Genomic DNA, 21683 nt, shown 5'->3' with positions numbered 1-21683 from the left:
GCTGATGTTTATGGCTAATTTGACCGCGTGCCTTGCGGGTTGATATCATTCTCTTTTACATTTTACTTTGTAAAATATGTTACAGGACTGTTACTTACTATAACTTGATTACTAATCATAAATATATTTCCACAAATATTTCTTTATGCAATTCATCCTTTATCATTGTTTAGAGACTGGGTGAGTTGAAGTAAATGATGCCAGTCAGCCAGCGCAGCTAATAGCCCATCGAAACTAGACCTAAACTATACCGAAACTAATTTCACACATAATAATAGAATTAGCCTAAGACATGAATAAATTGACAATAGTCTGATGGGTGACAATATTATCAATTGTCAAATTGTACATGACGAGATGGGCGTAGCTTGGAATTGAGAGGCAGGGAAAGGAGCACCACTTTTTCAACTCCTCCTCCAGAGTCAAATGCAGGTAAGACATTTTGATTTCTATATAGTATCAGAAAGAGCAGATTCTACAGTTTCTACTTTAGTCAAATAACTCTCAAAATTCAAGAGATGAGCTCTATTTCAAAATATAAGTTTTTCCAAGAATAACCGCGCTGTCCAAGCATAAAGCATGTGAGCACTGGTGGCAGCATTGCTCAGGCTACTAAGTAAAGATTAGTAACATAATACAACTTAAAATATGCTGTCCTGTTCTTTTGAAATAAATTGTCTTATTTCCATAATGTTTCTTAAGACTTGCCATTAGTGGTTTTTCGTTTTTAAATATAAAAAATACAGCAGGGATCATCAACTAAATTCAGCCACGGGCCAATTTTCTACTTGAGCGGATGGTCAGGGGGCCAGAACATAATTAAAAATTATTTGAAGACTGCAAATTGACCGCAAGAAGCCCAAACATATATAATATTTGACTAAAACATAATAATTTCAAACCTTGCTTACATTTATATACAATCAAGTGTCTCTTTATTATGTGTGGGAATACTTGGGAACAGATTTCCAACATTTTTATCACTTGGAGCTGATTTCCTGGTGTTATTAGTCTTTTATGTCCAACAATAAAAATTGAAAAAATGTATTTTTGTTTTGCGCAGAAAACTTGGGGAACCCTGCCTTACAGTAACATAAACTAATGAAAATGCTATTATGTTCCATTAAATTATTATTTGTTTGTATTCTAATGTTACCCAAGACCTTCATAAACACAACCAAATGATTATTCTTCCGAAAGCATATATGAAATGTATTTATTAGACTGTTAGAATGTTGACTCGTCATTGGCTCGAAGGGGTGTCTGTCGAGGCCAGGTGTATGCTAATGATGATGCCCAACAACGTTCTCTAGTGGATACTTATAGGCTGAAAGGCCCAGCGTTTTCTAGTGTTAAATTACAAATAATCAAATACACATGTATTTGAACCCAGGTCTGCTACTGTAATATACTACTGTAATATAGGATCAGCATCATAACCCTGTAGTATTCGGAAGTCTAAATACAGTCAGTAATGCAGCATTCTCCCAACATACAGTAAAAAAGTGCAGACACTCAACCTCTAAAGAAAAGTGCTGTCCAAGACTTTTCATATCCTAATCATTCACTGCAACTCCATCCGCTTGACACTCACTCCTCCCTTAAAGCATCAACTGGACTTACTGCAGTGCTGGTCTTATGAAACACACTCGTATTTATAGTTGACCATGACTAATCCATTACAATCAATTATAATTTTCATTTAGATATGCAGGGAGTGTATGTCATAACCATGCTGACTTGTTTGTTGTCTAAACATGTGGATGAAACCATTCGATAAACTGTAGCTAGAACATGCTTTACTTTGGACACATGAGATATGCCTCCGGTGAGAGTTGGAACCAATATGCTGCCACAGAACTCTTCAGGGCCTGAACAGTGGAGGAGTGACCACAACCTTGGCATAAATAAAGTGAAAGAGATTGATGGAGTGAAATAGATTGATGGAGTGAAAGAGATTGATGGAGTGAAAGAGAGATGGAGGGAGACAGTGAAGGTTGTCTTGTTTTGTATGCTTTGTACAAAATAATAAAATGCAGGACGACAGGATATTTATAAACGTAGCTCTTTATTAACTAGCTATAACTGGCATGTCCATGTGTCTCTGGCCATGATCATCTTTAGAATGACCTCACCACCTGGGTGGTCTTAACCAATCATAGCACAGTATGATATGACAGTATAATGCATCTAATTACAATTCAGTATGCTGACACATATGAATATTACATCCCCCTTCTTTTAAAAAAAATAAAAAATATGTACAACAATAAAGCGTTTCTTTTGAATATATGCTCTGTAGTTTGAACTCGAGGTAAGTAACCATTTAAACTGCACCAACTGCATCAACATAACAGACAAACAATGATTCAGCATACTGTTACTTTTAGAACAAATATTTCTCAGCAACTCAGCTTTTCACTGTAGCAATGACATCTCAACATATCAAACAAATACCATACCAAAGCATTTCAAGTTAACTTTCAATAACAAGTTTACAGTCTGGAACTCTTTTAGGGCAGCGATCCACCTACACCCTTTGACATTTCACAGGTCTAGGACAGCTCTAGGCTTGACCTCTCTTCCTGACCTTGTGTGATATGAAGCTGAGCATGCTTCTGTGTCAGTCAACAGTTCTTGTGGTGTTGCAGGTAAGTATGGTGTATGTTGTGTTGTGTCTGTGTTTAGTCCATCCCGTTCTCTTTCAGGGGAACAGATCATCTCGTCAGTGTGTTGTTCTTTTGTGTTCAGTAGGTGACGACGATTGCGGCGGTACACCGCTCCTTCTGCGGTGCGAACGAGATATGAACGTTCAGTGTCAGCTGGTTGGATGACGACTGCTGGCTTCCAGTAGCCATGCTCCTGGATTCTAACTGACTCTCCGTCGTTCAGTGGTGGCAGTGGTCTGGCTGACCTGTCGTAGTATCGCTTTTGCTGTTGTTGCCTCTGTGCACGTTTTGCATGCACTTCCTTGTAGCTGACGACCTCAGGTTGCAGCTGCTGGTTGGTGCTGGGAAGGATTGAGCGAAGTCTGCGGCTCATCAACAGCTGGGCTGGTGATTTGAAGTTGTCAACTGGAGTGTTGCGGTATTCAAGGAGACTGAGGTAGGGGTCTCTCTTGTCTGCTTTTGCTTTGTCCATGAGTGATTTAGCGATCTGCACAGATTTTTCAGCAAGGCCATTACTTTGAGGGTAATGTGGGCTTGTGGTGACGTGTGTGAACTCCCATGCTTTTGTGAAGGATTCAAACTCATTTGATTTGTAACAGGGCCCATTGTCAGATATTAAAGTCTCTACAATGCCATGCCTGGCAAAGGCTGCTTTCAGCTTGTGTATCACAGCTGCAGATGTGGTGCTGTGAAGCTTGTCGAGTTCGAAGTATCTGCTGTAGTAGTCCACTGTTATAATGTAGTCCTCGTTGTTCCACGTGAACAGATCGGTTGCCACGACCTGCCAGGGTCGGTCTGGGATACGGTGAGGTAACATTGGCTCTTTGGTGTTTGAGGGGCGTCGTTCAAGACAGGTGGGGCATTTACCAACCATGTCCTCTATTTGTTTGCACATTCCGGGCCAAAACAAAATGTCCCGTGCTCTCTGTTTGCACTTTTCCATGCCCATGTGTCCAGCATGGATCTTTGTCAAAATCTCTTTTCTGAGACTGGTAGGAATGATAATTTTCTCTCCTTTGAAAATTATTCTGTTGATCTGTGATAGTTCGTCACGATGGTTCCAGAACTCTGAGACGCTCTGAGGGCATTTTCTCCTCTCCTCAGGCCATCCTGACTGTATGACTTTCCTCAGCTGTGTGAGTTGTGTGTCTTTTTCTGTTTCTGCTCGGATCTCCTTCAGTTTTGTGTCACTAACTGGTAAGTTGCTGTACACAGTGTGCACCTGCATGTCCATGCCTTCACTGAGGCTGCTGTCCTTGTAGGTAAGAAACTTCCTGGAGAGTGTGTCTGCGACAGGGATGTCTTTGCCTGGACGGTGAGTGATTGTGAAGTCGTATTTTTGTAGTTGAAGGATCATTCTCTGTAGCCTTGGCGGGGCTGCGGCTAACGGTTTCCTCATGATTGACTCGAGGGGCTTGTGGTCTGATTCCACAATGACTTGTCGTCCATAGAGGCGTACTGCATTAGCATCAAATAGCCCCCGCGATATGCAACTTTTCAGGGAAGTTAGGAACCAATATACACAAGCAGTTAGGAAAGCAAAGGCTAACTTTTTCAAACAGAAATTTGCATCCTGTAGCACTAACTCCAAAAAGTTTTGGGACACTGTAAAGTCCATGGAAAATAAGAGCACTTCCTCCCAGCTGCCCACTGCACTGAGGCTAGGAAACACTATCACCACCGATAAATCTACAATAATCGAGAATTTCAACAAGCATTTTGCTACGGCTGGCCATGCTTTCCACCTGGCTACCACTACCCCGGCCACCAGCTCTGCACCCTCCGCTGCAACTTGCCCATGCCGCCCCCGCTTCTCCTTCACACAAATCCAGACAGCTGATGTTCTAAAAGAGCTGCAAAATCTGGACCCCTACAAATCATCTGGGCTAGACAATCTGGACCCTTTCTTTCTAAAACTAGCCGCCGAAATTGTCGCAACCCCTATTACTAGCCTGTTCAACCTCTCTTTCGTAACGTCTGAGATCCCCAGAGATTGGAAAGCTGCCGCGGTCATCCCCCTCTTCAAAGGGGGTGACACTCTAGATCCAAACTGTTACAGACCCATATCCATCCTGCCCTGCCTTTCAAAAGTTTTTGAAAGCCTAGTCAACAAACAGATCACCGACCATTTCGAATCCCACCGTACCTTCTCCGCTATGCAATCCGGTTTCCGAGCTGGTCATGGGTGCACTTCAGCCACGCTCAACTTCCTAAACGATATTATAACCGCGATCGATAATAGACAGTACTGTGCAGCCGTTTTCATTGACCTGGCCAAGGCTTTCGACTCTGTCAATCACCGCATTCTTATTGGCAGACTAAATAGCCTTGGTTTCTCAAATGACTGCCTCGCCTGGTTCACCAACTACTTCTCAGATAGAGTTCAATGTGTCAAATCGGAGGGCCTGTTGTCTGGACCTATGGCAGTCTCTATGGGGGTGCCACAGGGTTCAATTCTTGGGCCAACTCTTTTCTCTGTGTATATCAATGACGTCGCTCTTGCTGCTGGTGACTCTCAGATCCACCTCTACGCAGACGACACCATTTTGTATACATCTGGCCCTTCATTGGACACTGTGTTAACAAACCTCCAAACGAGCTTCAATTCCATACAACACTCCTTCAGTAGCCTCCAACTGCTCTTAAACACTAGTAAAACTAAATGCATGCTCTTCAACCGAACGCTGCTTGCACCCGCCCTCCCGACTAGAATCACTACTCTAGATGGGTCTGACCTAGAGTATGTGGACAACTACAAATATCTAGGTGTCTGGTTAGACTGTAAACTCTCCTTCCAGACTCACATTAAGTTTTTCCAATCCAAAGTTAAATCTAGAATCGGTTCCCTATTTCGCAACAAAGCCTCCTTCACTCATGCTGCCAAACATGCCCTCGTAAAACTGACTATCCTACCGATCCTTGACTTCGGCGATGTCATTTACAAAATAGCCTCCAACACTCTACTCAGCAAATTGGATGTTGTCTATCACAGTGCCATCCGTTTTGTCTCCAAAGCCCCATATAATACCCACCACTGTGACCTGTACGCTATTGTTGGCTGGTCCTCACTACATATTCGTCGCCAAACCCACTGGCTCCAGGCCATCTATAAATCACTGCTAGGCAAATCCCCGCCTTATCTTAGCTCATTGGTCACCATAGCAACACCCACCCGTAGTCTGCGCTCCAGCGGGTATATCTCACTGGTCATCCCCAAAGCCAACACCTCCTTTGGCCGCAATTCCTTCCAGTTCTCTGCTGCCAATGACTCGAACAAATTGCAAAAATCTCTGAAGCTGGAGACACTTATCTCCCTCACTAACTTTAAGCATCAGTTGTCAGAGCACCTTACCGATCACTGCACCTGTACACAGCCCATCTGAAATTAGCCCGCCCAACTACCTCATCAAATCAAATCAAATCAAATCAAATTTTATTGGTCACATGCGCCGAATACAACAGGTGCAGACATTACAGTGAAATGCTTACTTACAGCCCTTAACCAACAGTGCATTTATTTTAAACAAAAAAAGTAAGAATAAAACAACAACAAAAAAAGTGTTGAGAAAAAAAGAGCAGAAGTAAAATAAAGTGACAGTAGGGAGGCTATATATACAGTAAAATAAAGTGACAGTAGGGAGGCTATATATACAGGGGGGTACCGTTGCAGAGTCAATGTGCGGGGGCACCGGCTAGTTGAGGTAGTTGAGGTAATATGTACATGTGGGTAGAGTTAAAGTGACTATGCATAAATACTTAACAGAGTAGCAGCAGCGTAAAAAGGATGGGGTGGGGGGGCAGTGCAAATAGTCCGGGTAGCCATGATTAGCTGTTCAGGAGTCTTATGGCTTGGGGGTAGAAGCTGTTGAGAAGTCTTTTGGACCTAGACTTGGCACTCCGGTACCGCTTGCCGTGCGGTAGCAGAGAGAACAGTCTATGACTAGGGTGGCTGGAGTCTTTGACAATTTTGAGGGCGTTCCTCTGACACCGCCTGGTATAGAGGTCCTGGATGGCAGGGAGCTTTGCCCCAGTGATGTACTGGGCCGTACGCACTACCCTATGTAGTGCCTTGCGGTCAGAGGCCAAGCAGTTGCCATACCAGGCGGTGATGCAACCAGTCAGGATGCTCTCGATGGTGCAGCTGTAGAATTTTTTGAGGATCTGAGGACCCATGCCAAATCTTTTTAGTCTCCTGAGGGGGAATAGGCTTTGTCGTGCCCTCTTCACGACTGTCTTGGTGTGTTTGGACCATGATAGTTCTTTGGTGATGTGGACACCAAGGAACTTGAGGCTCTCAACCTGTTCCACTACAGCCCCGTCGATGAGAATGGGGGCGTGCTCAGTCCTCTTTTTTTTCCTGTAGTCCACAATCATCTCCTTTGTCTTGGTCACGTTGAGGGAGAGGTTGTTGTCCTGGCACCACACGGCCAGATCTCTGACCTCCTCCCTATAGGCTGTCTCATCGTTGTCGGTGATCAGGCCTACCACTGTTGTGTCGTCGGCAAACTTAATGATGGTGTTGGAGTCGTGCCTGGCCATGCAGTCATGGGTGAACAGAGAGTACAGGAGGGGACTGAGCACGCACCCCTGAGGTGCCCCCGTGTTGAGGATCAGTGTGGCAGATGTGTTGTTACCTACCCTTACCACCTGGGGGCGGCCCGTCTGGAAGTCCAGGATCCAGTTGCAGAGGGAGGTGTTTAGTCCCAGGATCCTTAGCTTAGTGATGAGCTTAGAGGGCACTATGGTGTTGAATGCTGAGCTGTAGTCAATGAATAGCATTCTCACGTAGGTGTTCCTCTTGTCCAGGTGGGAAAGGGCAGTGTGGAGTGCGATAGAGATTGCATCATCTGTGGATCTGTTGGGGCGGTATGCAAATTGGAGTGGGTCTAGGGTTTCTGGGATTATGCTGTTGATGTGAGCCATGACCAGTCTTTCAAAGCACTTCATGGCTACAGACGTCAGTGCTACGGGTCGGTAGTCATTTAGGCAGGTTATCTTAGAGTTCTTGGGCACGGGGACTATGGTGGTCTGCTTGAAACATGTTGGTATTACAGACTCAGTCAGGGACATGTTGAAAATGTCAGTGAAGACACTTGCCAGTTGGTCAGCACATGCTCGGAGTACACGTCCTGGTAATCCGTCTGGCCCTGCGGCCTTGTGAATGTTGACCTGCTTAAAAGTCTTACTCACATCGGCTACGGAGAGCGTGATCACATAGTCGTCCGGAACAGCTGGTGCTCTCATGCATGCTTCAGTGTTGCTTGCCTCGAAGCGAGCATAGAAGTGGTTTAGCTCGTCTGGTAGGCTTGTGTCACTGGGCAGCTCGCGGCTGTGCTTCCCTTTGTAGTCTGTAATAGTTTTCAAGCCCTGCCACATCCGACGAGCGTCAGAGCCAGTGTAGTATGATTCAATCTTAGACCTGTATTGACTCTTTGCCTGTTTGATGGTTCGTCGAAGGTCATAGCGGGATTTCTTATAAGCGTCCGGGTTAGAGTCCCGTTCCTTGAAAGCGGCAGCTCTACCCTTTAGCTCAGTGCGGATGTTTCCTGTAATCCATGGCTTCTGGTTGGGGTATGTACGTACGGTCACTGTGGGGACGACATCATCGATGCACTTATTGATGAAGCCAGTGACTGATGTGGTGTACTCCTCAATCCTCATCCCTACATTGTTATTTATTTTGCTCATTTGTACCCCAGTATCTCTATTTGCACATCATCTCTTGCACATCATTCCAGTGTTAATACTAAATTGTAACTATTTTGCACTATAGCCTATTTTATTGCCTTACCTCCATAACTTGCTAAATTTGCACACTGTATATTATATGTATTTATGTTGTATTTTTGACTTTGTTTTGTAACCATATGTAACTCTGTGTTTTTGTTTTTATCGCACTGCTTTGCTTTATCTTGGCCAGGTCGCAGTTGTAAATGAGAACTTGTTCTCAACTGGTTTACCTGGTTAAATAAAGGTGAAATAAATAAAAAAAATTATAAAAAAAATAGACATACTGATGGAAACGCTTACATCCGAACAGAATGGCATACAGCTCCTTTTCGATTTGAGCGTAGTTGATTTCACAGTCTGTGAGAGATTTGGAAGCGTAGCCGATGGGTTTTCCTTCTTGCAGTAGCACTGCCCCTAGTCCATACTTTGACGCGTCCACCTGGAGTCTTAGCTCTTTGTTGGGGTCGTAGTAGGCAAGGATTGGTCCTGGTTCTCTCGTGATCAAGTCTTTCACTTTCTGGAAAGCGATGTCGTGTTGGTTGTCCCAGAGGAACTCACTGGACTGCTTTAGCAGCTGACGCAGGGGTGCATTAGCATTGGAGAGGCTGGGTGCGAACTTGGCTAAGTAGTTGACCATGCCAAGCACTGTTTCCAGCTCTGCACGGTTCTTTGGTGGCTCCATTTCCTTTATGGCTGAGATCTTCTGCGGATCTGGCTTGATTCCATTCGCTGTGAGAAGATGCCCGAAGTAGCTGACCTCTGTAGCGCCGACTGTGCTCTTCTCGGGGTTGAGCCGGACTCCTCTCTCGCGGGACCTTTGCAGCATCGCGTTGAGGTTTCTGTCGTGTTCCTCTTTGGTTCGACCATAGACAAGGATGTCATCCACAATTGCCACGACTCCGTCGAGGCCTTCGTACACCTCGTCGATCTTTCGCTGAAACTCGTCTTGGGCTGAGATAATCCCAAAAGGCAGGCGACGGAACCTGTAGCGTCCAAACGGTGTGTTGAACGTTGTGAGCTTAGATGACTCTTCTGTGAGCTTGATAGCCCAGTAGCCTGATCTGGCGTCCATGACACTGAAGTAGCGTGCGCCCGCTAGCTTGTGTGTGATGCCATCTAGCGTCGGTAAGGGGTAATGGGGGCGTTTGATAGCCTTGTTCAAGTCTCTTGGGTCGAGACATACTCTGAGCTTGCCTGTGCGTGGTTTCTCCACCACCACTAACGCGTTGACCCAATCCGTCGGTTCTGTAACCTTGGTGACGATGTCAGATTGCTCCATGCTCTCCAACTCTTTCTTCAGACGGGCGCGGAGAGCAAGTGGAATCTTTCTCGGTGGGTAGACCACAGGGGTTGCGTCTGGGTCAAGGTGAATGGTACATTCTCCTGGGAATAGTCCTATTCCTGTAAAAACATCAGCAAACTCCTCCATGACATTCTCTATCTCTACTGGTGCTGTCACTGATAAAACTAGCTTGATAAGGTCCATGTCTAAACATGCTTTAAGACCTAGCACTGCAGGTGCTCGAGTGTCAACAACGTAAAAGTCCAACATCATGTCCCTTTCCTTGTATTTGCATTTGAGAGTGCATGTGCCTTTTACTGGGAGCTGTTCACCACCATAACCAGTCAGTCTGCGCGTGGTGGGCTGTAGCTCACACTCAGATGTCAAGCTTCTGTACTTACTCAGAGGAATAATGTTTACTTGTGCACCAGTGTCTAGTTTGAATTTTAGCTCTGTGCCTTGTCTTCCTATCTCAATGTCAGCAAAGGCTTGCTCTGTCTCTGATATCTGACTTTTCTGTGTCACTGAATCAATAAACAGTTCATCAGCATTTGACTCTTTGATTGACATTTCATCTTCACTCACTGTATGTACAGTTTTTCCACGGTAAACTCTGCACACTTTTGCAAAGTGATTCCATTTTCCACATTTAGTACACTGTTTGCCTTTAGCTGGGCAATTCCCCTGTTCGCCGTGTACTTTGTATCCACAATATCCACATGTTTTGGGGCGTTTGGAGTCTGTGTCGCTCTGTTTTGGAGTTCTGTCTGTCTCCGTTCTGAAACATGCTCTCTGGGCACTGGAGGTGTGCTTTGATGTCTTCCTGACTGCGTGCACTGCTTGTTCACGTGATGCGCTCGTGCTGCCGCCTGAAATGGTTTTCATCTGAACCTGTGCTAGCTCGTGAGATCTGGTTATGTTGATAGCTTTGTCCAGTGTTAACTCTGATCCAACATTCAAAAGTTTCTCTCTCACTCGCGGTGAGTGTATTCCAAATACAATACGGTCCCTGACCATCTCATCCTTGTTTGCATAATCACAGTCTTTCACAAGCAGACGCAGCTCAGTGACAAACTGTTCAAACGATTCGCTAGCGCCTTGTACTTTCTCATGGAATTTGTACCTAGCAAAAATTGTATTGGTCTTTGGCACAACATATGCTTCAAAACGATCGTAGTATGTTTTCAGTACCTTTGATTCAGCCTCGGTAAGTGTCCATGTGTTGTAAATGTCTCTCCCTTTTTCACCGATCCAGAGGAGCAGGTAGCTGCACTTTTCCTCTTCTCCTCTTTCCTTCAGAGGACCCGTGAACATCAGCTCCACATGCTGTTTGAACTTACGCCATGCATCGGGTAGATTTGTAGACCCCCAATCCATTCGAGGTGAAGGAACTCCAGCAAAATCCATCTTTTAGTCCTTTTACATGTCTTGTTTTGTATGCTTTGTACAAAATAATAAAATGCAGGACGACAGGATATTTATAAACGTAGCTCTTTATTAACTAGCTATAACTGGCATGTCCATGTGTCTCTGGCCATGATCATCTTTAGAATGACCTCACCACCTGGGTGGTCTTAACCAATCATAGCACAGTATGATATGACAGTATAATGCATCCAATTACAATTCAGTATGCTGACACATATGAATATTACAAAGGTGGCAGGGGCAAGATAGAGATGTTGAAAGGAGCAAGGGTTATGAAGGGGAAGAGAGGGTGTGGTGAGCAAAGGAGAAAAGTAATATGTGAGGAATAGTGAAGGAAGGTTACAACGTGATTGAAAACAATAGATGGAGGGATAGATGCAGAGTGAGGGTAAAATATGTTATGAGAGGAGACGGGAGGAGCAGGTGAAGATCACCACTTCACAGCCTGAAAGACCTAACTACTTGTGGTCCTCTGTAGCTCAGCTGGTAGAGCACGGCGCTTGTAACGCCAAGGTAGTGGGTTCGATCCCCGGGACCACCCATACACAAAAAATGTATGCACGCATGACTGTAAGTCGCTTTGGATAAAAGCGTCTGCTAAATGGCAATTAATATTAATAATAATAATATTAATACTACTAGGGGGCAAAAGAGACACAGATGGAGTGAAACAAGACATAAACACTGCAAAGTTATCTAAAGATAGAAGGTAACAGCATATTCGTAAGAGCACTATTATTCACTATACACCATGTAACTCAGTGTATCTCTATGGGAGGGAGGCAAGGCTGAGCTGTCAGCAGGTTGTGTGCGCGTGTGTGCTGCAATGTGTGTGTTATTTAGAGCACATTATGTCTTAATTACTGTACATAATAATATTAAGAGTAGCTGCTATTGGACTGTGCTGCTGTACATAATGGTCAGACGCATTATGGCGAGCAGAGGATGTCAAAACAAAACATTTAAGAACACACACACTGAATAATACACATTATTCTGTATACCCACACACTTTGATGCACCAACACACACACGCACGCACACACACGCACACACGCACACGCACACACACACACACACACACTCCAATAGAAGTGGTTTTGGCTGCCCTCCAGAGAGAGGAGATTGTCCCTCTAATGCTCACTTGTGTCCTGGTCTTAATGGTTCCAGATGTTGGACAAGAGTTATCCAGAAAACTTGCTACTTTGAAATGCGGCCAACTGTAATGGTTGACACACCCATCCACCCCAACCTCACCAGTCTAGCCATGGTCTAACCATGTTATTCTGTTTTAGTATCCACCTGGAGTTGTATGGCTGGTTTACCCTTCTGCTTATATGCAGATACCAACTTAGTGGCCTTGAGGTTTGAGTGTCCGCCCTGAGACTGGAAGGTTGGGAGTTCGATCCCCGGCTGAATCATACCATGTAAAGACTTTAAAAATGGGACCTAGTGCGTCTCTGCTTGCTTACTCAGCATTAAGGAGATAGATTGGGGGTAAGGTCAGGCGATAGACTAGCGTCCTGTCCAGCGGGTATACTTGTGCCTCACACTACATAACCCAGGAGATAGGAGGCTGCTGGTCCTATGAGCCGTTCTGGCACGCACTAGCTAAGCCAAGACTCATGCAACTTACTTTTTACATGGAGATGGACCTGACCATATCATAACATTCTTGTAACCATGTTTCGACCATGTTATAACCGTATTGGAAACATATTTTAACCGGGTTGTAACTGTGTTTTAACCATGTTTTAACCATGTTATGACCATGTGTTTCCAGGGCTCACCTGGAGGCGAGTGCGGAGCGTTGGAGTCATCTGCTGAGCCTGCTGGAGGAGCTGTGGAGGTGGATCTGTCTGAAGGATAAGGAACTGGCCAAACAGATGCCCATAGGAGGAGATGTCCCCACCCTGCTGCAGCAGCACAACCACTGCACGGTCAGTACCATAACACAACCACTGCTCAGTCAGTACCATAACACAACCACTGCTCCGTCATTACCATAACACAGCCACTGCACGGTCAGTACCGTAACACAACCACTACACAGTCATTACCATAACACAACCACTGCTCAGTCAGTACCGTAACACAACCACTGCACGGTCAGTACCGTAACACAACCACTGCTCCATCATTACCATAACACAGCCACTGCACGGTCAGTAAAGTATCACAACCACTACACGGTCAGTACCGTAACACAACCACTGCTCCGTCATTACCATAACACAACCACTGCTCCACAACCAGTAACACGGTCATAGAACTACAACAAAACCACAACTATGACTACTACAATATGGTAAATGTAACAAAATCCCAACAACTAGTTTGTGGTTCTTTAGTATAAACAGCAATGTGGTTACTGTGCATTAATACATGAAATTACCCTTATGAGTTGTGATTCAGCCTCTGGTCATGTTTTAAGCCTGTCTGCAGCTGCTGTCGTTGCTGCTATTGTTGCTGTTGACACAGTAATGTGTTTCTCTGGCCTTTCCATTTTATTCAGAAGGCTGTTATTTAATTCACACAAACACCTGGAGAGTACACACACGTCTACCACTGCAACTCTGTAATGGTGTGTGTGTGTTTGTGTGTGTGTTTTTGTGTGTCAGTGCAGAGGTCAAATCGACGTTTATTGGTCATATACACAGATTTGAAGATGTTATCGCAAGTTTCTAGTTCCAACAGTGCAGTGATATCTAGCAATATAATAACAATACACACATTATCCAAAAAGTACAATACATTAAGAAACCCTAACCTCAGAGCAAGCAATATCAGAAAGAGCAATGTCAGAACATATATATATATTCTGACATTGCTCTTTCTGATATTGCTTGCTCTGACGTTGGGGTTTCTTAATTTCTTGTACTTTATATATATATATAAAGAACAGGTGTTCCTAATATTTTGTACACTGTGTATAAATGGTGTGTGTAGACAGTATGGACAGTATATGTACAAGGTACTCGAGAGATGGCAGTGCAGAGTCTTGCCGGTTCCTGCTCGACTTTGCTTTTTTTTGGCTATTTTTGCGTTCATTATTACTTTGTAAATTCAGAATGTTTGTGCAATAAATACGACCGACAAACACTTCTGGATCAGGAACCGAAAGCTACACACTTATCTCTCAGCCTCCCAGATCTGGAATACTACATCCACTTCTTTGTTCCCCGCACAGCGTGCTTATCTTTTGCTGCTAACCAAGATGACCAAAGGCAACGTTTCTGATGCTAAAATGCCGACCCCACTATATGCCGAGGGAATTCACGTGTGTTATTAACACAGCTGTGTACATACCGCGACAAGCAAACACCAAGGCGACCCTCAGCAAACTGTACAAGATCATTAGCCAGCAAGAATCCTCTCATCCAGAAGCAGTCTTTATTGTCATGGGTGATTTTAACCAAGCACGTTTAAAACACATTTTTCCAAAATATCACCAACATGTATCCTGCCCCACAAGAGGAAACAATATGCTACACCATGTATATACAAACATCCGTGATGCGTACAAAACCATCCCCCGTCCCCCACTTCGGCCAATCAGATCACGTCTCTCTGTTCCTACTCACCGCCTACAAGAAGCAACTCAAGAGGGAGCCACCAACACAGAGGATGAAGACTCAGTGCTGCATGATTGTTTTGAGAATACGGATTGGAACATGTTCAAAGATTTATCCACCCAGGACTCATCCATTAAAATTCAGGAATATATACTGAACAAAAATATAAACGCAAACATGCAACAATTTCAAAGATTTTACTGAGTTACAGTTCATATAAGGAAATCAGTCAATTGAAATTAGTTCATTAGACCCTAATCTATGGACTTCACTTGACTGGGAATACAGAAATGCATGTGTTGGTCACAGATACCTTAAAAAAAGGGTGTTGATCAGAAAACCAGTCAGTATCTGGTGTGACCACCATTTGCCTCACGCCGATCCAGAGCATCCCAAACAGGCTCAATGGGTGACATGTCTGGTGAGTATACAGGCCATCGAAGAACTGGGACATTTTCAGCTTCCAGGAATTGTGTACAGATCCTTGTGACATGGGGTCATGCATTATCATGCTGAAACATGAGGTAATGGTGGCGGATGAATGGCACGACAATGGGCCTCAGGATCTTGTCACGGTATCTCTGTGCATTTTAATTGCCATCGATAAAATGCAATTGTGTTCGTTGTCTGTAGCTTACGCCTGCCCATACCATAACCACACCACCATGGGGCACTCTGTTAACAACATTGACATCAGGAAACCGCTCGCCCACATGACGCCATACACGTGGTCTGCGGTTGTAAGGCCGGTTGAACGTGCTGCCACATTCTTTAAAACAACATTAGAGGCGGCTTATGGTCAAGAAATTAACATTCAATTATCTGGCAACAGCTGTGGTGGTCATTCCTGAAGTCAGCATGCCAATTGCACGCTCCCTCAAAACTTGAGACATCTGAGACATTGTGTTGTGTGACAAAACTGCACATTTTAGTGGCCTTTTAGTGTCCCCAGCACAAGGTGCACCTGCGTAATGATCATGCTGTTTAATCAGCTTCTTGATATGCCACACCTGTCAGGTGAATGATTATCTTGGCAAAGGAGAAATGCTCACTAACAGGGATGTAAACAACATTTGAGAGAAGTAAGCTTTTTGTGCATATGGAACATTTCTGGGATCTTTTATTTCAGCTCATGAAACATGGGACCAACACATTACATGTGTTTATATTTTTTTAAAGTTTACTATACATACAGTAAATGTATGGGTATATGGAAATGGCATGTCTGAATGGAGGCTTAGGAATGTTCAGGGGAATGTCTGGAAGGAAGGAAGGAAGGAAGGAAGGAAGGAAGGAAGGAAGGAAGGAAGGAAGGAAGGAAGGAAGGAAGGAAGGAAGGAAGGAAGGAAGGAAGGAAGGAAGGAAGGAAGGAAGGAAGGAAGGAAGGAAGGAAGGAAGGAAGGAAGGAAGGAAGAAAAGTTGGTAAGCTAAGCCACTTACATGAATAAAGAGGAAGATATAGGAGGCCTGGAGTAGAGTGGAAAGGACAGGAAGAAAAGGATGATGAAATGACGGTCTGAGAAATCAAGTAGACAGAGAGAGTGATGGAGAAGAAGTGAGAGAGGAGAGAGCGAGTGAAGGATGATGTTAATGGAGAGACAGGCGAAGAAGCAGAGGAGGAGGTGGAGAGATTGAGATGAAGAGCGTAGAAGGGCGTAAAGAGTTGGATATTCATAATCACTCAAAGAAAACGATATAACCATTGCATTTAAAGAGAAGTTGGATACTCTGAATCACTCAAAGAGAACAATATAACCATTGCATTTTTTTTGGGGGCGTAGCAATCCTTATATCACCAAGTCAACAACATAATTTATCAATTTTTTTTATGAATACAGCTAGTTGTTTACAGTACATATAGATTCATGTAAACTAATGAAAGGGCGGTAAAGGAAGAAAGGAAGACAATTTGTTATTCCGGGGCGGGAGTTGTCCGACAGTGCTCTTCTCCAGTGAGTGTGTCGATTGTGTCTGTGTTTTTGTCTGCTGATAATAGCTTTTATTAATCACACATTCAATTATCCAATAAAAGGTCCTGTGTAAGCGTCCCACTGATTAAACTCATCAATCAGCTTTATTAAATTAACGGATTGTAGAGCGGGAGAGAGAGAGGGGTAGGGGGGAGAGAGAGAGAGAGCGGGACGAGAAGAGAGCACTTTTTTAATCGCTCTCTCTACTTTTATCTCCCTGCAACAGTTGTCTTTTTCTTCTCAGTGTGGAGAGAAGCTACAGCAGTATGTTGTATATAAGTATATCATTAAAACTGAGTGAAGTGTATAATTAAAAAGAGTGATTAGGAGTGTGTGTGCTATTTACTGGTTTAGAAGGGGTTTAATTAACTCACTGTTTGTGGAGGCTTAAGTTTCGAGAGTGTTGTTGTCCTCATTTTGCTAATATTAGCGTCAGTTGATCGGCTAAGCCAAGCTAACATATTTACACAGCCTATGTTAAGCTATAGAAGCCAAAGTTGAAGCTAATATATTCCGAATAGCTACGCTAAGGTGGTTTAATCACACTGTCTGTGTGATTGATTAGCACCATTTGTACCTGGATGGGCAGGTCGTAAAATAAAATGAAATTAAACTGCTGCGTCGCCACAACCTTATCTCCCTCAGAGGGAGAAAGAGAGAGAAAGAGAAAGAAAGAACCAGAGAGAGAGCGAAACAGAGAGAACAGAGAGAGACTTTCTGACTTTGAACTTCTGTGAATAATTACCTATCATTGATGACTCAACTTTTAATTTGTTTCTCCTTATTTAACTTTAGAAAGTCTCTCTTCTAGTGTTGAGGAGTTCCTATCTATCTGAATTGAGCCTGGTGAACTTTAAAGTTCTTTACTGAGTTGGTTGGCTTTCATTTTGTTTTACTTAGCAAAGCCAAGTCTCAAGTTTCATGTCTTACAGGGTTGTAGGGGAGTTTTCTGACTTTTGAGGGGCCAAGGCCAGAGGTAGAGAAGTAGCCCTCGTTTGGATGAAACTGCCTTCAAGATGTCTAGCTTATTTATTTTAGTGCCCAGAGCCTCTGTAGGAAGCAGTTTATATTGTAGGTGTGCCGGCCCTAATGCAGGTGATACCTCCAACACAGCATAAACAATGTGAGGAGAAACTACAGTCAGTGGCCAGCTCATTAGATACACCACCCCGTTCACGAAAATGGTTTGCTCCTACAGACAGTGAGTCACGTGGCCGTGGCTTGCTATATAAAGCAGGCAGACAGACATCAAGCCATTCAGTTACTGTTCGATTGAACATTAGAATGGACAATCCTGTGGTGAAAACAGCTCGTTGATGAGAGGTCAAAGGAGAATGGCAAGAATCGTGCAAGCTAACAAGCGGGCCACAAACAAACAAAACAATGGCACAGTACAACAGTGGTGTGCAGAACGGCATCTCGGGACGCATCGGTCCTTGTCACAGATGGGCTATTGCAGCAGACGACCACACCAGGTTCCAATCCTATCAGCTATGTCTTCCAGAGTTAGCATGATTCTGCTTCAATTCACACTGACCACCTTGGAAAGGAGAGGAGAGGGCGTGAGAGAGATGTTGAGAGGGAAAGTAAAAGGGAGGAGAGGCCAGATTCATGGAGGTCTGGAAATAGCCTTCTCTCCTCTCTGCTGTGTTGTAATGCTATCTTCCCCTCATATCTCCTCATCAGCACAGGGCAGGCGCCGATAAGACTGTCTGCTCTGCTGTTTTGTACACACACACACAGCCAAGGTCACATATCACAGCTACAAGATACACTCCAGGCTTGCAGTGCATTGAAAAATGTCATCCTGGGGGGCTTTTTGTCACTGTAGCACCACTTATTCTGCTCTTAGTTGAAGAATAATGTTTTTCTGAAGAGTCACAACTCTGTCACTAACCAATGTTAGTGCCAAAACCAATACTGCAACTACTGTATCAGAGAGGAGAGAAGTAAAAAGAAGACTGTGTCAACCTCTTTGACTTTCATGCCTCTTGTTTTCCTATATTCTCCTCCTCAGACAGATAGTAATCTCTTATCTCATCCTGGCAACTGAGGAAAGTTATTTTATTTCCTCTTGAAAGGGGATGCATCAGCTTGTGTTTAATGTTTGTTTTCTACTTTGAGTGTTTTTCCTCAAGGCCCTGTCCGTAAGAAGGCAAGACAAACACATTTTCACGATTTCAGTAATATCAATCAATCATTCAATAGTTTGTACCTGATTAAGTAGAATCCTGTTAAAACTACCATTTATATTCCTAAAACATAAGTTGAAACTGATACTATTGATGCTTCCTGTTTTTATTTATTTATAGCCAAATGTCATAACACCGGTTTTAAATGTCCAAATTCATATCAATATGCTGAAATAAATTGTGATATGTTGAAGACCAAGACATAAAAATGATTCCCAACACAAGTGAAACACTTGTGTTCAGATTACTTGTATTAGTACCTTAAAAACTGCTCACGCACCAATATTTACCAAGCGGTCACTCTAGACTGAAATGTATTAGCTTGTTCGACTTTAATCAATAGCGAGCACAAATGTATCACTCACATATACAGCTCTGCAATTTTTTCTTAAATCAGCATCTCCATTCCAGTGTCTGTTGAATTCCAACACAGGCACACCTCATTCTACTGAATTAGGTACTGATTAGGTGATCACCTGAACCAAATCTTATTTAACGTGGGAAAGTATAAAAACCACTGCTGTGGTCATCACTATCCTATTGCAGTAGGACCAGCTGGATGGCAAAAACAGTGCTAATAGTACCTCAAAAGTAATATTAATCAAAAAATAACTATTGACCATGCCAGAAGAGTTGAAAAGGAACGTTTTGAGAGAGGAAAAGAAGGGTTCAATTCTGGCTTTACTGACAGAGGGATACAGTGAGCGTCAGGTTGCTTCCATCCTTAAAGTTTCAAAGATGGCGGTTCATAAGAACAAGGTCAAGCAGCAGACATTGGGGACAACAAAGCCACAGACCGGCAGAGGGCGAAAACGACACTCTACTGATAGGGATGACCGCCAACTCATTTGAATGTCACTCAACAACCGTAGGATGACATCAAGTGACCTACAAAAAGAATGGCAAACGGCAGCTGGGGTGAAGTGCACGGCGAGGACGGTTCGAAACAGGCTCCTAGGGGCAAGGCTGAAGTCGTGCAAAGCTAGAAAAAAGCCCTTCATCAATGAGAAGCAAAGAAGAGCCAGGCTGAGGTTTGCAAAAGACAATAAGGATTGGACCGTAGAGGACTGAAGTAAGGTCATCTTCTTTGATGAGTCCAATTTTCAGCTTTGCCCAACACCTGGTCGTCTAATGGTTAGACGGAGACCTGGAGAGGCCTACAAGCAACAGTGTCTCGCACCCACTGTGAAATTTGGTGGAGGATCGGTGATGATCTGGGGGTGCTTCAGCAAGGCTGGAATCAGGCAGATTTGTCTTTGTGAAGAACGCATGAATCAAGCCACGTACAAGGTTGTCCTGGAAGTAAACTTGCTTCCTTTTGCTCTGACATTTCCAGCAGGAAAATGCACCATGCCACACAGCCAGGTCAATCAAGGTGTGGATGGAGGGTGACCACCAGATCAAGACCCTGTCGCCAGCCCAATCTCCAGACCTGAACCCCATTGAAAACTTTTGGAATGTGATCAAGAGGAAGATGGATGGTCACAAGCCATCAAACAAAGATGAGCTGCTTGAATTTTTGTGCCAGGAGTGGTATAAAGTCACCCAACATTAATGTGAAGGACTGGTGGAGAGCATGCCAAGACGCATGAAAGCTGTGATTGAAAATCAGGGTTATTCCACCAAATATTGATTTCTGAACTCTTCCTAAGTTAAAACATTAGTATTGTGTTGTTTAAAAATGAACATTAACTTATTTTCTTTGCATTATTCGAGGTCTGACAACACTGGATCTTTTTTGTTATTTTGAGTTTTCATTTTCTGCAAATAAATGCTCTAAATGACAATATTTTTATTTGGAATTTGGGAGAAATATTGTCAGTAGTTTATAGAATAAAACAAAAATGTTAATTTTACCCAAACACGTACATACAGTGGGGAGAACAAGTATTTGATACACTGCCGATTTTGCAGGTTTTCCTACTTACAAAGCCTGTAGAGGTCTGTAATTTTTATCATAGGTACATTTCAACTGTGAGAGACGGAAAAAAAAAATCCAGAAAATCACATTGTATGATTTTTAAGTAATTAATTTGCATTTTATTGCATGACATAAGTATTTGATCACCTACCAACCAGTAAGAATTCCGGCTCTCACAGACCTGTTAGTTTTTCTTTAAGAAGCCCTCCTGTTCTCCACTCATTACCTGTATTAACTGCACCTGTTTGAACTCGTTACCTGTATAAAAGACACCTGTCCACACACTCAATCAAACAGACTCCAACCTCTCCACAATGGCCAAGACCAGAGAGCTGTGTAAGGACATCAGGGATAAAATTGTAGACCTGCACAAGGCTGGGATGGGCTACAGGACAATAGGCAAGCAGCTTGGTGAGAAGGCAACAACTGTTGGCGCAATTATTAGAAAATTGAAGAAGTTCAAGATGACGGTCAATCACCCTCGGTCTGGGGCTCCATGCAAGATCTCACCTCGTGGGGCATCAATGATCATGAGGAAGGTGAGGGATCAGCCCAGAACTACACGGCAGGACCTGGTCAATGACCTGAAGAGAGCTGGGACCACAGTCTCAAAGAAAACCATTAGTAACACACCGCGCCGTCATGGATTAAAATCCTGCAGCGCACGCAAGGTCCCCCTGCTCAAGCCAGCGCATGTCCAGGCCCGTCTGAAGTTTGCCAATGACCATCTGGATGATCCAGAGGAGGAATGGGAGAAGGTCATGTGGTCTGATGAGACAAAAATAGAGCTTTTTGGTCTAAACTCCACTCGCCGTGTTTGGAGGAAGAAGAAGGATGAGTACAACCCCAAGAACACCATCCCAACTGTGAAGCATGGAGGTGGAAACATCATTCTTTGGGGATGCTTTTCTGCAAA

General features: G+C 43.8%; 1 protein-coding gene across 1 annotated transcript in view; it reads left to right on the top strand.

Annotated features, from left to right (window-relative positions):
- The window catches only part of LOC311108421 (utrophin-like), a gene marked incomplete at both ends in the record, with an annotated part of 261765 nt that overhangs the window by 122763 nt on the left and 117319 nt on the right, over window positions 1-21683 (top strand). The window contains 1 exon segment of the mRNA XM_084151044.1: window positions 12893-13049. Coding sequence (XP_084007170.1) covers window positions 12893-13049 — 157 coding nt within the window.

Source organism: Coregonus lavaretus (assembly GCF_964263955.1).
Source record: "Coregonus lavaretus genome assembly, chromosome: 33".
In the NCBI taxonomy this organism is placed as follows: Eukaryota; Metazoa; Chordata; class Actinopteri; order Salmoniformes; family Salmonidae; genus Coregonus; species Coregonus lavaretus.
Note: the sequence above shows the minus strand (reverse complement) of the source record. Positions and strands in the feature narration are given on the sequence as shown.